The sequence below is a fragment of the Cetorhinus maximus genome, chromosome 4, assembly GCF_964194155.1.
Source record: "Cetorhinus maximus chromosome 4, sCetMax3.hap1.1, whole genome shotgun sequence".
Classification (NCBI taxonomy): domain Eukaryota; kingdom Metazoa; phylum Chordata; class Chondrichthyes; order Lamniformes; family Cetorhinidae; genus Cetorhinus; species Cetorhinus maximus.
The window spans coordinates 4,570,030-4,594,099 of NC_135882.1; the positions used below are offsets into that span (position 1 = coordinate 4,570,030).

General features: G+C 45.7%; 1 protein-coding gene across 1 annotated transcript in view; it reads left to right on the forward strand.

Annotated features, from left to right (window-relative positions):
* The window catches only part of col14a1a (collagen, type XIV, alpha 1a), a 221,919-nt gene that overhangs the window by 16,334 nt on the left and 181,515 nt on the right, over positions 1-24,070 (forward strand). Inside the window, exons 4-5 of the mRNA XM_078539858.1 lie at positions 10,534-10,680; positions 14,195-14,293. Of these exons, the coding sequence (XP_078395984.1) occupies positions 10,534-10,680; positions 14,195-14,293 (246 nt within the window). The remainder of the gene's footprint in view (positions 1-10,533; positions 10,681-14,194; positions 14,294-24,070) is intronic.

A 24,070-nucleotide genomic window follows, 5' to 3' on the forward strand; every position in this document is an offset into this window, starting at 1 on the left:
AGAGTCAACATGGTTTTGTGAAAGGGAAATCATGTTTCACAAATTTGCTAGAGTTCCTTTGAGGATATAACACACTGAGTTGATAAGGGAGAACTGGTGGATGTAGTGTATTTGGAATTCCAGAAGGCATTCGATAAGATGCCACATAAAAGGTTATTGCGCAAGATAGGAGCTCACAGTATTGGGGGTAAGGTATTAATATGGATTGAGGATTGGTTAACACACAGAAGACAGAGAGTCGGGGTTAATGGGTCTTTTTCAAGTTGGAAAGACGTAACTAGTGGAGTGCCACACGGATCAGTCCTAGGGCCTCAATCATTTACTATCTATATTAATGACTTGGAGGAGGGGGCAGAGTGTAATGTATCCAAATTTGCTGATGATGCAAAATAGGTGGGAGCACATGTTGTGCAAGTGAAGCATTTGATGGGAAGACACTTTAGAGCAACATTCAGTGTTTGCCTAACTCTGGCAAATCATGCCACCATCTGAGTATTAAGTTTACAAAGCAGCTTCTTTTTTTCACCTTTTAAATAATATTGAAACCTAGTAAATAAAAACCATTAGCAAGCGCTAGTATCAGAAAATAGCCCAAATGATATTGGAAAATAATTCCAAAGGTCAAAATGTCTGATACCAAGAGGGTGATTAATATATTGTTATGACCAGGTGAGGAGAGTTTGAATCACTCCCCTCTTTGCCCTCTTTGCCCTCTCCTCATTTGACCACAACAAGTTTTTTTTGTTTGAAAAGGATTAACTTGTCAAGTCAGTGACTACCTAACTGTTTATGCACTGTGATCATAAAATAACCAATAGGACAGGTCTTCTTGAGTTCAACAAAGAAAGAAGTTAGCTTTATTGTACTTGAACTGATCTAAGTGAAAATAGAATATAAACACACACACACAATTACAGAGTGGGCCAAATTGGAATCCATAATAAAAGTAAAAGAGTATACTGTCTGTAGTTTGGTGACTTGGCTGGCTTCAGGCTGAATTCGATGGTCTCGATGCTTCAGATTTGAAGATGTAGATGACTGGGTTGGCTGTTCTTCTGGAGATGGTAGTGCTGGGTTGGATTCTTCTAAGAAACCTCTGTCTGAATGAAGCAGGGTGCCCCTGGATGATCACAGTCAGCAAACAGGGCTCAAATCTTAAGGCAAAATACTGCGGATGCTGGAAATCTGAAACAGAAACAAAAACAAAAAGTGCTGTAAAGACTCAACAGGTCCGACAGCATCTGTGGAGAGAAAGGCAGAGTTAACGTTTCAAGTCCGTATGACTCTGCTCTGAAGAAGAGCCAACAGGGCTCAAAATTTACCAGGAGGGTTGGAGAAAACAGATGCAGGAGGGACCCCAATCAGGCCTTCTCCCTAAGCTGCTTGTCCTTAGTACTGTTGAGAAAACATGTGCTTAAAGTATTCAAAGGGTTGGCTTGTCATGTGACCTTCCTTCTCCGACTGCCAGGGGATTCAAAAAAAGACATTGTCTGTGTATTCTAACGGTGACATGGTTAGCTCATGTCTAGAAGCTAACCCAGCCAGGTTCCTATTGTCCAAGCGATTAGTCTTAATGGCCCATCTCCTACAGTTGGATACCTCAGGTAATTGCCATAGATGCCTTGCTAATGAGATAGGAGATATAAGCCCTTCACACTCCCCTGAAGACATTGGGCAGAAGTTTCTGCCTACCGGGCGGCGGGCCTGACCCAATCTCCGGCGGGCGGGGAGCCGATCCCCGCCGGAGAAGCGGGCCTCGCTGCCATTTTAAGTGGGCGGGCTAATTAAGGCCCACCCAGCGTGGCACTTGGCGGGAAGCGCTATGCGCTCCCTGTGCAGGCTAGGGGGGTGGGGGTGGATTCCCCAAATGCGAGAGTGTGCTCTTTCACGCATGTGCACGGAAGAGTGCACGTCTCCCTGAGGCTAAGTGCTGCCTCAGGGAGATCGCTGAAAGTTGTACAAAGATTAAAAATAGAAAAATAAAAAAAATCCTTAACATGTCCCCCTCATGTGACAATGTCACACAAGATGGGACATGTTAATAAATTTCACTAAAACTTTATTAAAATGTTTTAAACCGCTGGTGGATGAGGTTTCATGTTTTATCAGAAGCCTGCTGGGGCTCCTGGCCTGCCCACCAGCCTTAAGGTTGGACGGGCAGGTCTTTAATTATCTTAATGATCCTGCAAATGGCCTCAATTGGCCATTGATAGGTCAGCTGTGCCCCCACCTTCCTAAAGGTTTAAATGGGGTGGGATGACATTGGTTCCCCCCAACGTCATCCTGCGTCATTTTGCGTGTCGGCGAGTGGGCCCCGGCGAGTGGGCCCCGCCCCTGCTCGCCAACGGCAAAATTCAGCCCATTGTCTTTGAGTTTTACAGACAGACTGCCACCACTCTAATGAATTGGAACATAGAATGTATAGTAATGCAAATTGGGGTTGGCCATCTTGGGCTGTGAGTTCAAGTTGCTTCCGTCTCTCTGTTTTCAAAAGTTCAATTCATGTTTCCAGTTGGTGGATTAAAAATAATTATTTGGCATAAAGCGCATCTTTGTGACAATATAAAATTACATAGAACTTACAGCAGAGAAAACAGGCCATTTCGAACCAAATGTTCCATGCTGATGTTTATGCTCCACACAAGCTTCCTCCCACTCTTCTTCATCTCACCCGATTAACATATCCTTCTATTCTTTTCTCTCTCATGTACTTACCTAGCTTCCCCTTAAATGCATCTATACTATTCACCTCGACCATTCCCTGTGGTAGTGAGATCCGCACTCTCACCACCCTCTGGATAAAGAGGTTTCTCCTGAATTCCTCACTTGATTTATGAATGACTGTCTTATAATTATGGTATCTAGTTTAGGCCTTCCTCACAAGTGAAAACATCTCTCTGTCTACCCTATCAAACCCCTTCATCATGTTAAAGCCCTCTAACAGGCCACCTCTCAAACTTCTCTTTTCTAGAGAAAAGGGCCCCAGCCATTTCAATTTTCCCTGACTAGATATAACTTCCCAGTTCTGGTGGCATATTTGCCAACCTTTTTTGTACTATCTCTAGAGCATCTATTATAATTTCTATAATGTGAAGACAAGAACTATGCACGTTACCCTTAAAAGCATTCTAACTAAGGTTCTCCACAAGTTTAACATAACTTTTTGACTTGCCAGTTCTTATCCTTCTAGAAATAAACCCCAGTGCTTTCTTTGTTCTTTTCTTAAGGCCTTATTAACCTGTGTTGCGACTGTTAGTGATTTGTGCATCTGTACCCCTAGGTTACCTTGCTCCTTTACACTATTTCATAGAATGATGCAGCACATTGGCCATTCGGCCCATTGTGCCTATGCCTACGCTTTGGTAGAGTTACCCAATTAATCACACACTTGTACTCTTTCCCTGTAGCCCTGTAATTCTTTACGTTTAAGCATTTCTCCAATTCTCCGTTGAAAGTTTCTATTAAACTGCTTCCGGTACCCAATTGCGCAGTGCATTCCAGATCACAAAAGCTTGCTGTGTTTTTTAAAAAAAGTTTCCTCATGCCATCTCTAGCTCTTCAGCCAATCACCTTAAATCTGTGTCCTCTGGTTACTGACCCTTCTGCCACTTTAAACGGCTACTCCATATCCATCCCCTATCAAAACCCTTCCTGATTTTGAACGCCTCTATCGAATCTTCTCTTAACCTGCTCTGCTCTAAAGAGAACAATTTAGTTTCCGAATTTTCCATATTGCACACAGGTGAAGTGTATTTATACCGTGTTTATGCGTTACCGTGACTATGTGTTCAGATAATAAATGAATGTTGCCATGACTTTAGCATCACCAAGGTTACCGAAAGGCTCAGCACTTTCCTTCCTGGGTTGAGTTACCGACTAAAAAAATCAATCATTAACATTGCATTTCATGCATGTGGTGCAAGTGCAGATTGTATCACTGTGAGTGAAGTTTGGCTGCTATTACCTATAGCACCATTGTCAGTTTTGCTTCAGGTGACATAATTCAGTGAAGTGATATATCTTGGAGTTTTCTTGGCATTAAGTGCTCCCATATACTGAAGGAGCAATGAGCCCTGGGGCCACAGTCATTTTTCAGTTTGTGGGAGACAACTTTAATAAGTTGACTCTGGGTATTAAGCCACATTTTTTTGTGGAGACTATTGCGAATCATTAAATGCTTCAGGGATTTCTCTGTTAACTTTCCCTTTTGTGAGGGCATATGAAAATTGTACAGATTTTGAGCTCTAAGATTTAATCAAGAGCAGAAGTGAAAGTAAACTAAAACACAATTGGAACTCTTTATTTATAGATGTGTTTTTCTAATAAACTTTAACTCTGTAAAACATGATCTCAGATTTTAATAGAAACCCAAAATATTGGCACAACTTCAAAGATAAACACAGAAATTATTGCTTATCCGAAAGAGTAACATGGTTAATAATTGTTAACCTCAAGATCTGAACCAAGTTTTAATTCCAGGCGGGTGAGGTGAAATTCCTTTGCCATTGACTCCTCGAATTTAAAATTCTCATCCTTGTTTTCAAATCTCCTCATGGTTTCAACCTTCTCTATCTCTGTAACCTCCTTCAGCCCTACAAACCTCTGAGATCCCTGTGCTCCTCCAATTCTGGCCATCTGAGCATCCCAAGATTTCCATCCCCCCCATCATTGGTGGCCGTGCCTTCAGCTGCCTGGATACTAAGCTCTGGGATTCCCTCCCTTCACCCATCTGCCTCTATCTCTCTCTCCTTTTGAGACACTCATTAAAACTCACCTCTTTGATCAAGCTTTTGGTCACCTGTCCTAATACCACCTCATGTGGCTCGGTATCAGATTTTATCCAATACGCTTTTGTGAATAGCCTTCAAGCAATATTTCAGAGGGATACCTGCAAATGGAATGTTTTATTCCAGAGTGGCCCTCTCCTTTCATTGGGACCAAAGTTCGCTGCTGAGTCTACCTAACTTGTGTGAGGTCATAAAGTCAATCCTCCCAAAGGATCATTGTTCCTCAATCTATTTTTCTTGTATGAAAAGCAATTAACACATCTTTAAAACAGCCAACAGTCTCTGAGTTAGCCAAATAATTCCCCTGGCGCTTCCAATACCTCGTGCGTTAAATGCCAAGGGTGCAACAAAAATCACAGAATGGTTACAGCACAGAATGAGGCCATTCAACCTGTTGTGTCTCTGCTGACTCTCCAAAGGAGCAATTCACCTAATGCCACTCCACCTTCTGACCATTGCCCTGCACATTTTTTCTGCTTCGGATAATAATCCAATTCCCCCATGAGTGTCTCGATTAGAGCTGCCTCCACCACACTCTCAGACAGTGCATTCCAGATCCAGACCACTCGCTGTGTGAAAAGGTTTTTCCTCATGTCACTAATGCTTCTTTCCACCAATCGCCTTAAATCTGTGCCCTCTTGTTCTTGATCCTTCCACCAGCGGGAGCAGTTTCATCCTATCCACTCTGTCCAGACCCCTCATGATTTTGAACACCTCTCTCAAATCTCTTCTCAACCTTCTCTACTCCAAGGAGAACAGCGCCAACTTCTCCAATCTATCTACGTAACTCAAGTTCCTCATCCCTGAAACCATTCTCGTGAATCTTTCCTGCACTGTCTCTAATGCCTTCACATCCTTCCTAAAATGTGGTGCCCAGAGGCCATTCAGGCCCTTGAGCCGGTTGTGTCATTCGGTTCAGTCATGTCTGATCTCTATCTTGACTCAACCTTTCCACCTTCAATACCCCTATCTAACAAAAATCCATCAGTCTCAGATCTTTGTATTTTCAGTTGACCCCCTGCCCCACCAATGCGGAAAAAATGTTTCCACTTATGATGGGATTCCAAAACTAAGGACTATAAATATAAGATAATGACTAATAAATACAATAAAGAATTCAGGAGGAATGTCTTTCCCCAGAGAGTGGTGAGAATGTGGAACTCGCTAGCGTAGGGAGTAGTTGAGGTAAATAGTGTAGATGTATTTAAGGGGCAGCTGGATAAACACATGAAGGAGAAAGGAGTAGAAGGATTTGTTGATGGGGTGAGATGAAGTAAGTAGAGTTGGAGGAGACTCGTGTGGAGCATAAAAACCAGATTAGTTTTATTGGGCAGAATGGTCTGTTTTGTGCTGTCCATGCTATGTAGCTCTGTGTAAGTGAGTTACTGGCTGCATTATAAGAGGAGCAATGATCATTAGTTCTATCCTAATGATGCTGTTTCCTTAGAGCTGCATAGGACATTGTTGAGCTCTGGAATGAATTAATGTGTGTCCCAGCTTATTTAAGACAAGATGCTGGTACACTTATATTAAACATCTGGGGAAATGTTTCAGTTGGGAACAGAGTGTTTCCTGTTTAATAGATCCTGAATGTTGGGGGAAAATTGCTTCTGATTCGGAGACTATGTGGAAAGTTCGTTAATTTGCTTTCTCAATGCTAAGAGTTACATGGAACATAAACCCCTTCCTGTTCATTAACTTGCTAATCCCACAGCTTTTGACCTGGGATAAATCACTTTTGTATCTCTTTGATTGTGTAGTTGAGGAGAGCTCCTTGAGTTCCTCATCAACGATACAAGGGGAGGAGTGTGATTGGTTAATGCCAGTATCACGAGAAAGGCTCATAGTGAAACATCAGCCGATTTTTTTTCACTGTGTCAGTTCTTATTTTCCATTGTCTCGGAAAATATTGCCAAGACTTTTAATTTCCAACCAAGTAAAGTGAGACTGGGGCCTGAACTTTACCCTTGGTGGGTGTGCGCGATTGGCGGGCCTGCGACCGATCAGAACACTGGCCGCTGTCCGCGATCGGCCCCCGACCGCGATTTCACGCTGGTTGGCCAATGAACGGCCAGCTGGCATGAAACATACGCTGAAAAGCTCAGCGCTGCGGGGGTGAGGGCGGCCGATGACATTCCCGCGAGAGCGGGGCTGTGCTGCGAGGAAGCTCCCTGAAGGGAGACCAGTTGCCTCAGGGAGCTGGAGACCTGAAAATGCTAAAATAAAGGTTTTTTTTTAAAAAGCTGAAAAGAAGTGTCTGTGCATCATAATTGATCACCTGAAAATATAGCTGATAAAAACGCTGTTCAAAAAATTTTTATATTATTTCATCACTGAAACTTCATCCCGTCCTTGGATGAGGTTTCACGAAAAATGCAAAGGCTGCCTGGCCGACTCGCCCATCCGCCATCCGTTGGACGGGCAACGGAAAATCGGAGCCAATTGTGCCGTTAATGGGCTTAATTTCCCTCTTCATTTTAGGCAGGTGTGCTTCCAACTTCTGCGCGCGCCTGCCGAGTGAAATATTGCGCGAGCGGGTGATGACATCATGACGCTCGCCCAACGTCTTCTCGTGCGATTTTACGCCTGACCAGGTCGGGCGCGCGTCCGCCCGTAAAATTCTGCCCCTAGGAAGTGAGTCTCCAAATAGAGTGTGAACTGTCTTCCTGTGTACTTCAGTGGAAAGATGCTCAGGTGCGGTGAAAAATCAGCTTCCGATTCGCTATGAGTATGTTCCACATCACTGCCGCAGACCACTTCACTCCCCAGATCTCAACAACCAGAGTTAGGCAAAAAAAAACAGACCCTTTGCTCACTTCCCAACTCATTTTCAATGATCCATTCTTAGAGATAGAAGATTCCTCAGGGTATCAAAGCCATAAAGGTAGCAACGCAGCTTAACAAAGTCATGACAAGTGCAACAGCACTGGCTCTCATTTCTAGAGGGATAGAATTAAAAAGCAGACTTGTATTGAACCTTGATTAGATCACACTTGTGCTGTGAACAGTTCTGGTCTCCCTACGACAAAAAGGTTATTGAGACACTGGAGAAGGTACAAAATGGATTTTACAGGGATGACACCAAAGCAGAGAGGGTACCACTTTCAGGAAAGGCTGAATAGCTTGCGTCTCTTTTCCCTAGGAAAGTGAAGGCTAAGAGGGGACCTAATAGAGACCTTTACATTTTTTAAGGGATTTTGATACGACAGATGTAGAGAAAATGTTTCCACTTCTGAGCGAGACCAGAACTAGGGGCTGTAAGTATACGATAGTCACTAAATAAATCCAATTGGAAATTCATGAGGAACTTCTCTACCCAGAGAGTGGGGAGAATGTGGAACTCGCTACCACAGGGAATGGTTGAGGCGAATAGCAGATACATTCAAGGGGAAGCTAGAGGAACACACGAGGGAGAAAGGAATAAAAGGAAATGCTGATAGGGTGAGATGAAGGGAGTGGAAAGAGAATCACGTGGAACTTAAAATACCAGCATGGACCAACTGGGCTGAATGGCCTGTTTCTGAGCAGTAACATTTTATGTAAAAGCATGCAACACAAACAAATAGTTAGTTGAGGTTCTCTGAATATGTTACATCGCTGTTTACTCACATCTACTCTACTATTAGCAAATGAAGGGAAAAATATCCCTTTAAAATTTAGCTGAAGCTATCATCTGGTATTGTACAACATTGAAATAGGAAGAGGCCATTCAGCTCCTCAAGCCTATTCCTCCATTTAATTAGATCCTGGCTAATCCCTTACCCAACAAAAACCTATCAATCCCAGTTTTGAAATTTTCAATTGACCCTCCAGCCTCAACCTTTTGGGGGACAGAGTTCTGGATTTCCACCACTCTTTGTGTGAAGAAGTGCTTCCTGACATCACCCATGATCGGCCTGGGTCTAATTTTAAGGCTATGGCTCTATGCCCTGTACTTCCCTCGATCAGAGGAAACAGTTCCTTTGTATTTGCCATCTGAAATGCTATAATCATCTTAAACACCTCAATTAGATCACCCCTTAATCTTCTCACCAGGTGCTTCTGCTGCCTTTAGGTCTGTTACAGGACAGATACAATGACAGATTACTGTGCATGTTCCAGTAACAGTGTTAGCAAACAGATACGGTGCAGACAGAAGCTGAGTATATGGTGGAGCAACTCCCCGAGTTGGTTCAGTTCTGACATTATGGGCCCGATGGACCCTAGCCTGCAATTCCCTCCGCAGCCTCACCCCCTCCCTATCTCTCTGACCTCCTCCAGCCTTACAACCCTCTGAGAATTCCTCGCTCCTCCAATTCTGGCTCATCTCTGATTTTTATCACTTTACCATTTTTGGCCGTGCCTTTAGCTGCCTGGACCCTAAGCTCTGGAATTCCCTCCCTGAACCCCTCCACCTCTTCACCTCACCCTCCTCCTTTAAAACCTCTCTCTTTGATCAGGCTTTTGGTCACTTGTCCTAATATCTCTTTATGTGGCTTGGTGCTAAACCTTGTTTGATATTGGCTCCTGTGAAGGGCTTTGGGGACCGTTCACAATGTTGAAGGCACTATGTAAATGCAAGTTGTTGTTTTTGAATGGTGAAGTATGTTCTACTTTAATAACATTAATATTGCTTGGTGCTGAGTTAAACTGAACTGTGAACTTTGTGTTTTTAGGTTTTGTAATATCCATTAAGTGATAAATTCTTCAGTCAATCTCAGAACGAAAAGTGCAGCAATAACAAAGATTAGGAACAAATTTCTTCAGATCTTGCCTCCAAAGGATGGCGATCAGTTCAATGTGCAGTGCTATGGCTGAATAATTGAGTTAACCTTGCAGCCAAAAGCTATATTCCTATGGCTATTTCATTGACCTGCATCATGTAGCTCAGGCACTAATACACAATAGTTAATACACTCCTGAATGATCAAAAGGCACCCTGCATAAGAAGGCATTCGTGTTAGAATTGCTGTAACTCCCCTTTGCTGTTTTATTGCAAATTGGTTCGTGTTTTGTGATGATTAGCTGTGTCCACCTGCCAAGGCTGGGTTTCTCTATTTCAAGTGAACAATAATGTGTGCGTGTGAGTGTGTGCCCTGTGACGGACTGGTAGTCCTGTCCTGGGTGTACCCCGCTTGGCGACCATTGCCTGTCGGGATAGGCTCCGACTCCCGGCAATCCTGAATTGGACGAAGTGGTTCTGGAAAAGTGAGTGAGCAAGTGAATAAAAGCAGTGCTGGGTTATACCTGCCTTTGTTGTAGGCCAACTTGCAGCAATCTCTGTAAAGTTGTTCACCTGGCAAGGAACTTAACCACAAACTACGTTCGATAATCTAAGACTATAATTTGAGCTGGGAGGGGAGGAAGCATTGTTCATTAATGCTCTGATTACACCGTGTCAGTTTAAGGAATTCTACAAGTTAATAGCTTAGAGTTAAGTATAATACTCCACTCTTGGGTTAACAGTAGCACTGTATTCTGCAGACCTGGCAAACTCTTCCCCCAAAAACCTAAGGCAGCTAAAGGTTGAGGCTGGGGCTCGATTGAAAATGTCAAACCTGAGATAGATAGACTTTTCTTACACAAGGGAGCCAGGGTGACTAGATGGAATAATGTTACAGATCAGCCATTATGTAGGAGCATAGGAACAAGAGCAGGCCATTTGGCCCATCAGATCTGTTCCCACCATCCATTGAACAATTTGTTTTTACATGTGTTACTGTGGCCCTTGTGCTTTGAACAATTTCTCTGACCTTTTGAATAACAGGTGGAAAAACCCAGGAATTAAGCTTACGGAAGGGTGAAACAGCAGCAGTCGTGGCAGGTCTGCTCCCGAACCAGGAATACATGGTGCAGCTATTCGCCATCAGCAGCAACAACAAAGCGAGTTCACCAGCTCAGGGGCAATTCACAAGTAAGATTGAACAGGGTGTTTATGAAATGGGCCTCGTATTTTTGTCAGTTGGCGGAGTGGAGGAGGAATGGGGAAACATTTCTATCTAAATGGTCTTATGAATAGGCTGGTGATAGTATCTGGTATGAAAAATCTTAGGGCTTCATAAATCTCTTTCAGCAGACGCGACTATTCCAATGGTGTCCTGGCCAAACTCGCAGCCTCCATCCTTGGTAAATTTTAGCTCATCCAGAACTCGCTGCTGCCCGTGTCCTAACCTGTACCCACCACCCCCCATGTCCTAACCTGTACCCACCCCCCTGTGTCCTAACCTGTACCCATCACCCCCCGTGCCCTAACCTGTACCCACCACCCCCCGTGTCCTAACCTGTACCCACCCCCCTGTGTCCTAACCTGTACCCATCACCCCCCGTGCCCTAACCTGTACCCATCACCCCCCCCGTGTCCTAACCTGTACCCACCCACCCCGTGTCCTAACCTGTATCCACCACCCCCCGTGTCCTAACCTGTACCCACCCCCCTGTGTCGTAACCTGTACCCACCCCCCCACCCCATGTCCTAACCTGTACCCATCACCCCCCGTGTCCTAACCTGTACCCATCACCCCCCGTGTCCTAAACCTGTACCCATCACCCCCCGTGTCCTAACCTGTACCCATCACCCCCCGTGTCCTAACCTGTACCCACCACCCCCCGTGTCCTAACCTGTACCCACCCCCCTGTGTCGTAACCTGTACCCACCACCCCCCGTGTCCTAACCTGTACCCACCCCCCTGTGTCGTAACCTGTACCCATCACCCCCCGTGTCCTAACCTGTACCCACCACCCCCCGTGTCCTAACCTGTACCCCCCCACCCCATGTCCTAACCTGTACCCATCACCCCCCGTGTCCTAACCTGTACCCATCACCCCCCGTGTCCTAAACCTGTACCCATCACCCCCCGTGTCCTAACCTGTACCCACCCCCCCTGTGTCCTAACCTGTATCCACAACCCCCCGTGCCCTAACCTGTACCCATCACCCCCCCCCGTGTCCTAACCTGTACCCACCCACCCCGTGTCCTAACCTGTATCCACCACCCCCCGTGTCCTAACCTGTACCCATCACCCCCCCCCGTGTCCTAACCTGTACCCATCACCCCCCTGTGTCCTAACCTGTACTCATCACCCTCCCTGTGTCCTAACCTGTACCCATCACCCCCCCGTGTCCTAACCTGTACCCATCCCCCCTGTGTCCTAACCTGTACCCACCCCCCCTGTGTCCTAACCTGTACCCATCACCCTCCCTGTGTCCTAACCTGTACCCATCACCCCCCTCTGTGTCCTAACCTGTACCCATCACCCTCCCTGTGTCCTAACCTGTACCCATCACCCCCTCTGTGTCCTAACCTGTACCCATCACCCCCCATGTCCCAACCTGTACCCATCACCCGCTGTGTCCTAACCTGTACCCATCACCCCCCGTGTCCCAACCTGTACCCATCACCCCCTGTGTCCTAACCTGTACCCATCACCCCCCGTGTCCTAACCTGTACCCATCACCCCCCCTGTGTCCTAACCTGTACCCATCACCCTCCCTGTGTCCTAACCTGTACCCACCCCCCCTGTGTCCTAACCTGTACCCATCACCCCCCCCTGTGTCCTAACCTGTACCCATCACCGTGGACCTACATTGGCTCCCACTCTGGCAGTACTGCAATTTTTATAATTTCATATTTATTTTTGAAATCCCTCCATGGTCTCATCCCCTCCGTACCTCTGTGATCTCCACTTAAATGCTCCCCTAGTAAGCCACTCAGATGTATCAACCGCAAGTTCCCCTCCGAGCCCCTCACCATCCTGACGTGGAAATACATCGCTGTTCCTTCACTGTCACTGGGTCAAAATCCTGGAACTCCCTCCCTAACAGCACTGTGGGTGTACCTACACCACATGGACTGCAGCGGTTCAAGAAGGCAGCTCACCACCACCTTCTCAAGGGCAATTAGGGACGGGCAATAAATGCTGGCCCAGTCAGTGATGCCCACATCCCATGGAATCTTTATAAGAATATTATTAAAATGATCAGTGAACTTAACAAGGAGACCAAACCTAATCTCCCTCATGAACACAGGTGTGGCTATTGGCAGTAACAGGTCGCACTGAATGTTTTTTGGGCTCATGCCCTTTGGTCCATTGTGTCTGTGCTGTCTCTTGGAAAGAGCTATCTAATTAGCCCTGCTCTTTCCTTGTAGCCCTGAAAATCTTTCCCCTTCAAGAATCCAATTTTATTTTCAAAGGCCTATTGAATCTGCTTCCACTGGAAGTGCCACCATTCGGGTAAGTTGTTGAACCGAGGTCCGTCAGGAGGATGTGAGAGAACCCAGGGTGTTGTTACTGAAGAAGAGCAGGGAAGTTGCCCCTGGTATCCTGACCAATATTTATTTCTAAACCGACATCACAAAAACAGATTATCTGGTCAGCTGCTGTTTGTGGGATCTCGCTGTGCGCGCATTGGGATGCCTACACTGCTACAGTGGCTGCACTTCAGAAAGTCCTTCCTTGGCTGGGAGACAGTCCTGGGGTGTCCTCACTAACACTTTTAACAGGAAGTTGCAGGAAAAGTCTTTGTTAGAAATTGTTTACACGGCAAGGGCAATTTTCTGATATGGAAACGCACCCCCTGACAGGGTGGACCTGAAAACATACCCCCCGATGGGGTGGATTTGAAAACATGCCCCCCGATGGGGTGGATCAGAAAACCTGATCTGTGTTTCCTACCATGTCCTGTCCATTCACTCAGATGGGCAGAGAATTTTGAGTCAGTGTGCCCACAGTTTCCTGGGATGTGGTGAGGGTGGATGAGGCTTCTCGTCACTAGGGTGTACTCCAAGTGTTTACACCGGTGTGTCCACAATCAACCTCTGTGGAGGCCCAAGAATGAATGTGAGCAGCGAGCAAGTGAATTAGCGGCTTTTCCTCAAACATGCTATTTGACTACATAACTTGATATAAATTAAAAATAAACTTTGGCCTGATTGCCAGAGTAGTCATTATGTTTGTGGTGTGGGAACATTTATACTTGCTGATCAGACTTGTTGAATGTGGCAGGACAAGATTGTTAAGGGAAGCAACTTGCATTGTGGGCTTTATAAGCTGGAGGCATAGGGGACAAAAGCTAAGGAAATCATTCAAACATTTATAAATCACTGTTAGACCTCAACTGGAGTATTATGGCTAATTCATCCAAATGTTGAAATTAAGATAATTGGCAAAAAAAAAGGTGAGGAGGCTCTTTTCACACAGCGAGTTGTTGTGATCTGGAAGTAGATTCAATGGTAATTTTCAAAAGGGAATTGGATAAATATGCAAAGGAACCATTGCAGGGCTATGGGACTAATTGGGAGGGAATGGGACTAATTGGGCGGCTCTTTCAGAGAGCCAGCACAGGCATGATGATGGGCCGAATGGTCACCTTCCATGGTTAGACGGGTCTATGATAAGTTGCTAAAGTCATTTTTTTTTTCTACCATGCAGTGAAGGCATCACGAAGCAGAGGCAGACCTGGTTCACCTCACATGCCAAAACACAGAAAGGAGTCGGAGTCCCGCGGCAGAGATAAGGCAACCGATGAAGGTACACTTCCTCACAGTTTCGAATTGGAAGGAAATGCTAATCGGGGAACTTTTTCTCCAGTTAGACAATAAAGTTTTTCTTTACACAACAAAAGAACAGACAAGGGAAATGAAATCCGTTCTGCTTTTAGATGATAATATACAGTTACAGCAGGAATAATAGCGACACACAGGTATACCCTCGAGGTCCTGCTTTCATTCAAAGTATTGGATACACAGAAATGGATATATATTTATACATATATGTGAAAGGGTAAAGTGAAACCCATGTATATAGTTACTCTCAACAAAACAAGACACTTGCAAAAAGCAGACACCTATTGAGAGATTCAAGTAACTTGGGTGGCCAAATATACAAGAGGCACCCTGAAACCATGCACACTCGCAAATTATGAATTACAGTCAGCCTTCAATGAGCCAAGTACCTTTAGCAGTTTAAAAACACGGGTTACGCAGCCTTTTGCAAAGTTGCAAAGCTGTACCTAGAACTTCCACTGAGTTGGGGGGGTGGGGGTGATTGGGTTTTTTTTCCTTTGCTTCCTATCCAGGGCCCCGCATTCTCATGGGGCCAGTCTAGGCTGGCTCAGTGAGAGGCGGCAGCGAGCGCTCATGAGAGAAGCTGTTTCTGCGGGATGGTGGAGCTCTGTACCCAGCTTGCACAGCGGTAGAGGAGCTGGGATTGCATGCTGGCTCTGACCTGGGGATTGAGGCCTTTCTGCTGCCATGGGTGGGGAGAAGGTGGCACACCAGTAACGTCACTGGACTAGCCATCCAGAGGCTCAGGCTAATGCCCTGGGGACACGGGTCAAACCCCACCACTGCAGCTGCAAATCCCACCAATGCCACGAAATGATGCATTCAGTTAATGAATAAGAAATCTGGAATTGTAATGATGACCATGAAGCTATCATCGATTGTTGTAAAAACCCACCTGGTTCACTAATGTCCTTTTAGGGAAAGAAATCTGTGTCCTTACCTGGTCTGCCTACATGTGACCCTAGCCCCACACCCATGTGGTTCACTCTTAGCTGCCTTCTCAAAAGTTCAAGGGCATTTAGGGTTGGGCAACAAATGGCTACATCCCAATAAAGAATAAAAATGCTGGGTATAAAGTCCCCGTTCTACTGAAAGCTTTTACAGTACATACAATGACCATTTTGAAAATAACACCTGCAAACAAGGACAGCTGGTGCCAGTCTCTAAGGTGTCTCTAATTTATAGCATTCACTGTGCTTTAGGTCACTTTGTACATCGCTATCAGATTCCACTCTGACATTTCCTCATTAGTCTTCTGTAAGGAGGAAGCATCCTTGAGTTTGGAATTGTCATTAATCCTGACTCCTCACTATCCTGACTCCTCATACGAGTGACAATCTTTATCACAGTTGGAGACGGAAGGAATGTCTTGCATATTGTGTACAAAATCTTAGCCAAAATGCAGAACCTCTAGTTTGTAATGAACATCCCATTCTCGCTCCTATGAAATGCGCCGTGCGTGTTATCTCCCTGCGTGTATTGGAACACACGGGTGGGTCGGGATTGGCTTTTCCTGTGAGCTTACATCACCAGAGTCATTGTATTTGTTTTCACTTCTGTTTATAATGTCTGGTAACTCGTATATTTGCTCGCCATCACTGTGACACTAAAACTACCGCCACCTTGGAAACAAAGAAGGGAAGCTCTTTGGGTAATTTACGGAAAATGAGTTCCATGTAACACTGGCCACGCAGAGTCTTCATTCTAGAGAGGAGATGTGGGCACTTCATCACCCCAGGTATGATAGGGTTGCCAACCCTCCAGAATTGTCCTGGAATCTCTGGGAATTGAAGATTAATTTGCCTACCACACACAACGGACAATCATAACTAAAGAAACTAATACAAGAGGAAACACATGGAGCGGCTGATTCAGAAGCTGCGCTGTCAACCGGTGAATCCTGCCACCCTTTCTGCGATTGAAGCCCTGGAACCATCAGTTACCTGTAGGAGGATGAGTTAAATGGTCTGGCTGTGAGCTTTTGAACGATAAAACAGTACAGCACTGACAGAGGCCATTCGCTGCATCATGCTTGTGCTGGTATCTTATCTCTCCCATGTCTCACCTCAGCTCTTGAGGGGGGGGAGAATTTTCTCCCTGTTGGGCGGGACCGGGTGGGTGTGTTGCCGATCGCCGTCTGCGATTGGCTGCGCGCCGCCATTTTACATGGGCAGGCCAATTAAGGCCCACCCAGTGTGTGACGCACGCCCGGCAGTGCTGAGCGCTCCCTGTGTGGGTGGGGTGGGGGCGGGGTGGAGGGGTGGTTGGGGGGGTGGGGGGGGGTGAGAGTCGGGGCCTGCACGTGAAAGAGTGCAGAAATCCCCCTGAGGCACTGAGCTGCCTCACCGAGATTAAGTTCAGAATGAAAGTTTTATTAAAGAAGAAGAATATTTAGACATGTTCCCTCATGTGACAGCGTCACATGAGCTAGGGCGTGTTTATCAAATGTTCGAAAAATGTTTATTTAATTAATAAACCCGTCATGAAACCTCATCCCTCCCGTGGATGAGGTTTCATAAAATGTGAAGGCCGTCTGGGCTCTTCGCCTGCCCCCCAACCTTAAGGGTTGGACAGGCAGCCCTGACAATTACTTCAATTAGTTTATTAATGGCCTTAACAGGCCTTTGACGGCTCAGCGGGCGTGCAGCCGACTCCGGTGTACGCCTGCCGAACTGAAGATCGGAATGACGCGTGGTGATGTCAGGACGCCGCCTGGCGTCAATGCGCATCATTTAACGCGTCGGTGTGCGGGGCCCACCCCCACACGCTGAAGAGAAAATCCTGCCCTTGATTATTTTTAAGTTGAATCATACTTTACACCAATGAGAAAACATAGGAACATAGGAGCAGGAGTAGGCCATTCAGTCCCTCGAGCTGGCTCCATCATTCAACTTGATCATGGCTGATCTATAAGACCTTAAGGCATAGGAGCAGAAGTAGGCCATTCGGCCCATCGAGTCTGCTCCGCCATTCAATGAGATCGTGGTTGATCTGATAATCCTCAAATCCACTTTCCTGCCTTCTCCCCATAACCTTACTGATTAAAAATCTGTCTATCTCAGCCTTGAATACACCTAACCATCCAGCCCCTACAGTCCTCTGTAGTAAAGAATTCCACAGATTGACTACCCTCTGAGAGAAGAAATCCCTCCTCATTCTCAGTCCTAAATGGCCTAATCTTATTGGGAGACTTGTTCCCTGGTTCTAGACCCCCAGCCAGGAGAAACATCCTTCCTGCATCTACCCTGTTGAGCCCTGTGCGAGTTTTGTGTGCTTCAATGAGATCTCCTCTCATCCTTCTAAACTCTAGAAAAAAAAAAGAAAAGAACCTCTTTTCAAAGTTTAATTTGGAGATGGGATGAGTGCAGCTCAGTGAGCCAGCTGGGAGAGGATGCTGCCGTGACATGAGCTCTAGAGGTCATAGCAGGAGTTAGGAACTGCCTGAACTACATTCTGCTCAACTTTGTTTAAGTGGTACCTTTGTATTTCGTTCTTGTGGTGGTGGCGATAGCTCAGCATGGAACTGGCCAAAAATAAAGAGCTCTCTGGGATATACAGGATGGTACAAGTTGTAGGGGATCTCTCACTCCCTTCATATTTCTATCTGGCCACCTGTCCTTTGTGTACCAGGCAGCCGGTGTTATCATTCACCCGGAGGGATTTGATCTCCCGCCTTCTTGCTGGGCTGCTTGGTCACAGCAACGCCGCAGTAAGGAATGGTCCAAGTCCTTCCCTTCAGAATGAGAGTCAGTAAAGCAAAATCAATACAGAGGGCCAGTGTGTGCCAGCTGTGCCCCCACAGCTCTGGCCAAAATGACTCAAAAGCAGGCCACAGATAAACCGTTCCATTTAAGACAGAGATGAGGTGACATTTTTTTCTCAGAGGGTTGTGAGCCTTTGGAACTCTCTTCCTCAAAAGACGGTGGAAGCAGAGTCTTTGAATATTTTTAAGGCAGAGCTGGATAGAATATTAATAAACAAGGGGGTGAAAGGTTATCAGGGGTAGGCGGGAATGTGGAATCGAGGTTACATTCAGATCAGCCATGATCTTATTGAATGGCAGAACAGGCTCGAGGGGCCGAGTGGCCTACTCCTGCTCCTAATTCGTATGTTCGTATGTATTCCGCCTGAACCTCTTTCCCAGAGACAGCCTGGCGGAGATTTTGACTCACTCAAAAGCTGTTCATATACACAGAGTCAATATGGGTCCCAGTATTTGTTATCAGGGGAGAAACTGGGACATGGAGTAAGCAGGAGATGTACCTTCACAGGAGAAAATATCCCCTTGCAACGAACTCAACACATTTAACCTGGAATAGCAGGTGATATGATCCCTATGCATTTCTCACCAACCAACCTGCAACTAAGTGTACTTTCCACCCATCATTCGACAAAGATTATTTATATTGGCTCCGCCATTTCCTGTTATTTAGCAAAATAATGAATGTTACTGTAGCCCAGGACCTGTCACGTGACATAATTTAACTTGGGTTTTAAGCTCTGCTGTGTGTAAATGGGAATTAGCAACTGGGCAAAGTGGTCATAAGCTTTAATATAGGGCAGAATTTTCAGATTGGCGGGTGAGTGCGATCGGCAGGTCCAGTCAAAGCCGGGGAATGGACCAGCGTCTGCGATCGGACCCCAACCGTGATTTCACTGACTGGCCAATTAATGGCCAGCCAGCGTGAAGCACCTGCTGAAATGCTCAGCGCTGCTGGGGTGGGGACGGGAGGAGGGCAGGTGTCGATGTCAGCGCGGGCACGGTGGGGTGGGGAGCGCTCACAGAGAGCTCCCAGAAGGCAGAGACCTACCTCAGGGAGCTGAAGACTTCAAAAGTGTTAAATAAAGATTTTCAAATCAGAACAAAAATGTCCAAACATTGCAAACAGTCACCCGAACGTATACATGGTGAAAATTTTATCCATTGATTTTTATTTAATATTGGAAACGTCATCCTGCCCTCGGATGAGGTTTCATGAAAAATGCAAAGGCTGCCTAGCCAATTCGCCGGTCTGCCAACCATGAGGAAAAATCGGGAATAATTACAACTTTAATGGACTTAATTGCCCTCTTAATCGTCAGCGGGCACGCTTCCAACTTTTGCGCGCGGGGTGACATCGGTACGTTTGCCTGATGTCACCACGCGCTACTTTACGCTTGAGCGGGTCAGGCATGCGTCCAGGCGGACGCCGACCTGAAAATTCTGCCCATAATCTCGCGAATTCTCCTGATTAAACCACTCAAACTTCACTCCTCTCGTCTCCAGGATTATTGCTATATTCCTGTCAAATACTTTTAACCCACTTGTTATTCGATTCATTTTGATATATTTTAGCATCTTAGTTCTGTTTGGTCTTTGTATTTATTGTAATACTGTACTTAATTAAAGCTTTCTATTAAAAGAACATGCTTGTGGTTATTTTAAGATGGCTTAGATGGATTGCAGTTTGTTAAAGACATAAGCACGTGATGGAGGCAAGAGGAGAGTACCAGCTGATTGGATGGAAGTGGAACATTTGCGTCTGAGATCTGTGGTTTGGGGTGTGTGTGTGCATGTTTGAGTGTCTGTGTGTGTAAAAGTGCAATCTGGTTTCCATTGGTTAATTTGTTCTGGCTAATCAACTGGAAGTCAACTCTAATTTTGACAATTGGAAGTCTGTTAACATGAGTCTGTCTGGTGCATTGAGAATTACTGTTGAGTCACAATGCAATGTTTTCCTCTTTGAAGGAGAGCTTTGTTCTCAAACTAAAAGCAAGCCAAGAAAAACAATATTTACCACGTGTTTCCTCCCTTTTTCTCCTTGCCTTATTGGTATGGGGTCACATGGTCTCTAGTTGCCCTCACCCTACTGGCCATACTTTGTATGAGCCTGGATGATTTGGGTAAAGGAGCTATTTAACCATGGGGCTCATCATAGGCTAGCCCAACCTGTCCTCACCAGCAACCTGTATCAGTACAGAAAGGAGAAGGGCAGCAGATACATGGGGACACCACCGCCCGCAAGTTCCCCTCCAAGCCACTCACCAGCCTGACTTGGAGATATATCGCCGTTCCTTCACTGTCACTGGGTCAAAATCCTGGAACTCCCTCCCCAACAGCACTGTGGATGTACCTACACCACGTGGACTGCAGTGGTTCAAGAAGATGGCTCACCACCACTTTCTCGAGTGCAATTAGAAATTTTTTTCCAAAATATATTTTATTCATAACATTTGTATGAATACAATACAGAACTGTTCAAATTTGACATTATATGAAGTGCAGTACACATCAGTTTCTTTCAATCCAGTGCATGAAATGCCTCACTACACATGTCATTACAGGTTATGTTTACAGTGTACCTTTTCATTTCATGTCAAACACTCTCTGGTACATACAGCCTGTGGGATTCTCAATGGCTTCCACTGTTTTGGTGTACAATGGCAGGAGGAGGGATTAGACAATGGCCTTTCCCCGTTGCACCTTTGCAGTGGCTGCCCCATGCCCCAAGCTTTAGTCCATCCCTTGGCACATTGACCCAGACCATGGAATGTGCCAGTCTGCAACATTCAGTCACTGGCAGCTCATCACGCCGGAAGACTAGCGAGTTTCAGAGCATCTTTCGCTGAGTTGTTGGCCTTTCAGCAGCAGCTGGTGCTTATCTTGGAGTGTGGCCCCCGGGAACAGCCCCTCGACCACAGAGTCCTGCGTTACAGAGCTGCTCGGGATGAACCTCGACAAAAACCTACTGCATCTCTCTCCAGACCTTCTTCGCAAAGGCGCATTCAAGAAAGCAGCGGGCGACAGTCCCTTCCCCACCACAACCACCTCAAGGGCAACGTGCAGAGGCACTGAGACTCCAGGCGTGCAGAAAAAATCTGACAGGGCGGGCCCGTCTCACCACCATTGGGGATGGGCAATAAATGGAGCCCTTGCCAGTGATGCCCACATCCCATCATCGAAAAAGGACAAACTAAGAGAAAACCCTAGTTGGGTCCCAATCCCTTCCCACAACCCAATTGCAGCACCTCTGTTGTCCCTCTGGTTGAGCTCAGCCAACTCGATGCTGATTTAAGGATGTCTGTTTTGGATCTGCTTGATACTCCAACCAGTTATGTACCAATTTGCAACTCTTGGGTGGCCCGGCCTAAAGATGAAGGTTATTAGGAGGTCAGGAGTCTTTGAGGAGAACAAATAAACTGGAGAAAATCAGGACAGAAATGCACGATAACAAAGCAGGTTAGATTTATTTTACTGAAATAATTTATATTCTTATTTCCAAGTAAAAAATTGAATTTAAGGATAATGACACTGATTGAGTTACTGGGTCGGGATAGAGTACAGACAGGAGATACCTGCTATCAATGTGTTCCTCAAAAGTAAATATTCCAGCTTACCTTGTAGTTATCGGTGTGACCGATCTTGTTAAGTGACTAACACTCTTTTATGGAATGAGTCTTTTTAATGAGAAACCTGTATTGTTGCCAGTATTTTGATTTTTTTTTATATATGTAGCTACGGCTTTACAGAATGGTAAGGATCTGTTGGGAAGCCTCAGTTCTAGCTGCAGAATGCAGGTTATGCTTTTTCATACAATCTGGGGAAAAGAATGGTACCTTTTCCCTGTTGGGCATTTTTTGTGGCAGCGATTCCTGTGTCCACCGCTGTGCTTGTGGAGGTAAGTACTAAATCTCTGCTAGTTGCCCCTTGCATGCATCTGTATATGTCGATGTGCAACCTTTCTTGTTACATTTTATCCACTGGCCCATTCGTTTTATCCACTCGATTGACACTAGAATTGCTTTAAAAGCGGCAATGTTGAATTTATTACGTGACCGAATTCTGCTTATAGTCCGTGCAGGTAAATCACCCTTTCAGCTACTGTAATACCAACAAACTCAACCTGTCCGTGGCTGATGGAGGCCAAATCACTCAATAAAAGCAGCAAAATGGATGGTTGAAAAGGATTAAGCCAACACATTGGGGTTTGAAGACTTCTGTCCTTGAGATGAAGTACAACACAAAGACTACTGCTCTGTATGTAGTACTGTTTCTTGTTACTTCCTTATAGTTCGAAAAAAATAACATCCCCATAGCAAAGTAAATTTACCTGTGCAATATTTCTGAATAATTGATGGTGACTGTCATTCGGTAAACTTGTAACAAATATGCCACAGTGATCTTGCAGTGTGGATGGTTTGATTTAGGGATCAGCAATTTTGGAGCAAAGCCGCAGTCCTCTGATAAATCCCACAAATTTAGACACTGACTGTGTGGAGCCATATGTTCTGCTTCAGTAGCTCTATTTACATAACTGAGAACAGATATTGAATATCATTTCATAGAATCAAAAGGACATAAGAAATAGGAGCAGCAGGAGGCCATTCAGCCCCTCAAGCCTGCTGTGCCATTCAGTAAGATTATGGCTGATCTACCTCAACTCCATTATCCCCACATCTCTTGATTCCTTTAATGTCCGACCATCTATCGATCTCTGCCTTGAATATACTCAATTATTGATCATCCACAGCTCTCCGGGGTATAAAATTCCTATAAGGGCTGTAACAATAAATCAGTTTGCTCTGTTCTTTCACCGGATGTGGGCATCACTGGCTGGGACAGCATTTATTGCCCATCCCTAGTTGCCCTTGAGAAGGTGGTGGTGAGCTGCCTTCTTGAACCGCTGCAGTCCATGCGGTGTAGGTACACCCACAGTGCTGTTAAAGAGGGAGTTCCAGGATTTTGACCCAGCGACAGTGAAGGAACGGTGATATATTTCCAAGTCGGGATGGTGAGTGACTTGGAGGGGAACCTCCAGGTGGTGATGCTCCCATGTGTCTGCTGCCCTTGTTCTTCTAGATGGTAGTGGGTGTGGGTTTGGAAAGTGCTGTCTAAGGATCCTTAGTGAGTTCCTGCAGTGCATCTTGTAGATGGTCCACGCTGCTGCTACTGTGCGTCGGTGGTGGAGGGAGTGAATGTTTGTGGATGTGATGCTAATCAAGTGGGGCTGCTTTGACCTGGATGGTGTCAAGCTTCTTGAGTGTTCTTGGAGCTGCACTCATCCAGGCAAGTGGAGAATATTCCATCACGCTCCTGACTTGTGCCTTGTAGATGGTGGACAGGCTTTGGGGAGTCAGGAGGTGAGTTACTCATTGCACGATTCCTAGCCTCTGACCTGCTCTTGTAGCCACAGTATTTATATGGCTAGTCCAGTTCAGTTTCTGGTCAATGGTAACCCCCAGCATGTTGATAGTGGGGAATTCAGTGATGGTAATGCCATTGAATGTCAAGGGGCGATGGTTAGATTCTGTCTTGTTGGAGATGGTCACTGCCTGGCACTTGTGCAGCATGAACGTTACTTGCCACTTGTCAGCCCAAGCCTGGATATTGCCCAGTTTGAAGCATATCCAGGTACTGGCAAATTGCTTGTTGCCTGACAACAGTCAACAGTCAATGCCCTCAATCCAGAAACTCTACAAAGAAATATAGTATTAAAAAAACAGTCTCTGCAATGTCAAGACCACAGAATTTATTTGGACTTTCAGATGATGAATTTAACAAGCTCAAACCTGCTTTTAAAGTTTTGAAAGTGTTGGAAATGGCCGGGAATGACTCTGTTGTGTTACATCTGGTAATTGACTGCACCTTGTTTGCCAGTATTAGGAAAGTGTTGCCAATCCTTCACGGTGGATCTTAGCTATTTGCTAACTGTGGAGGGTCCTAGCAAACAACATCCCCAGAACATTCGCTCTCTTGCAAAAA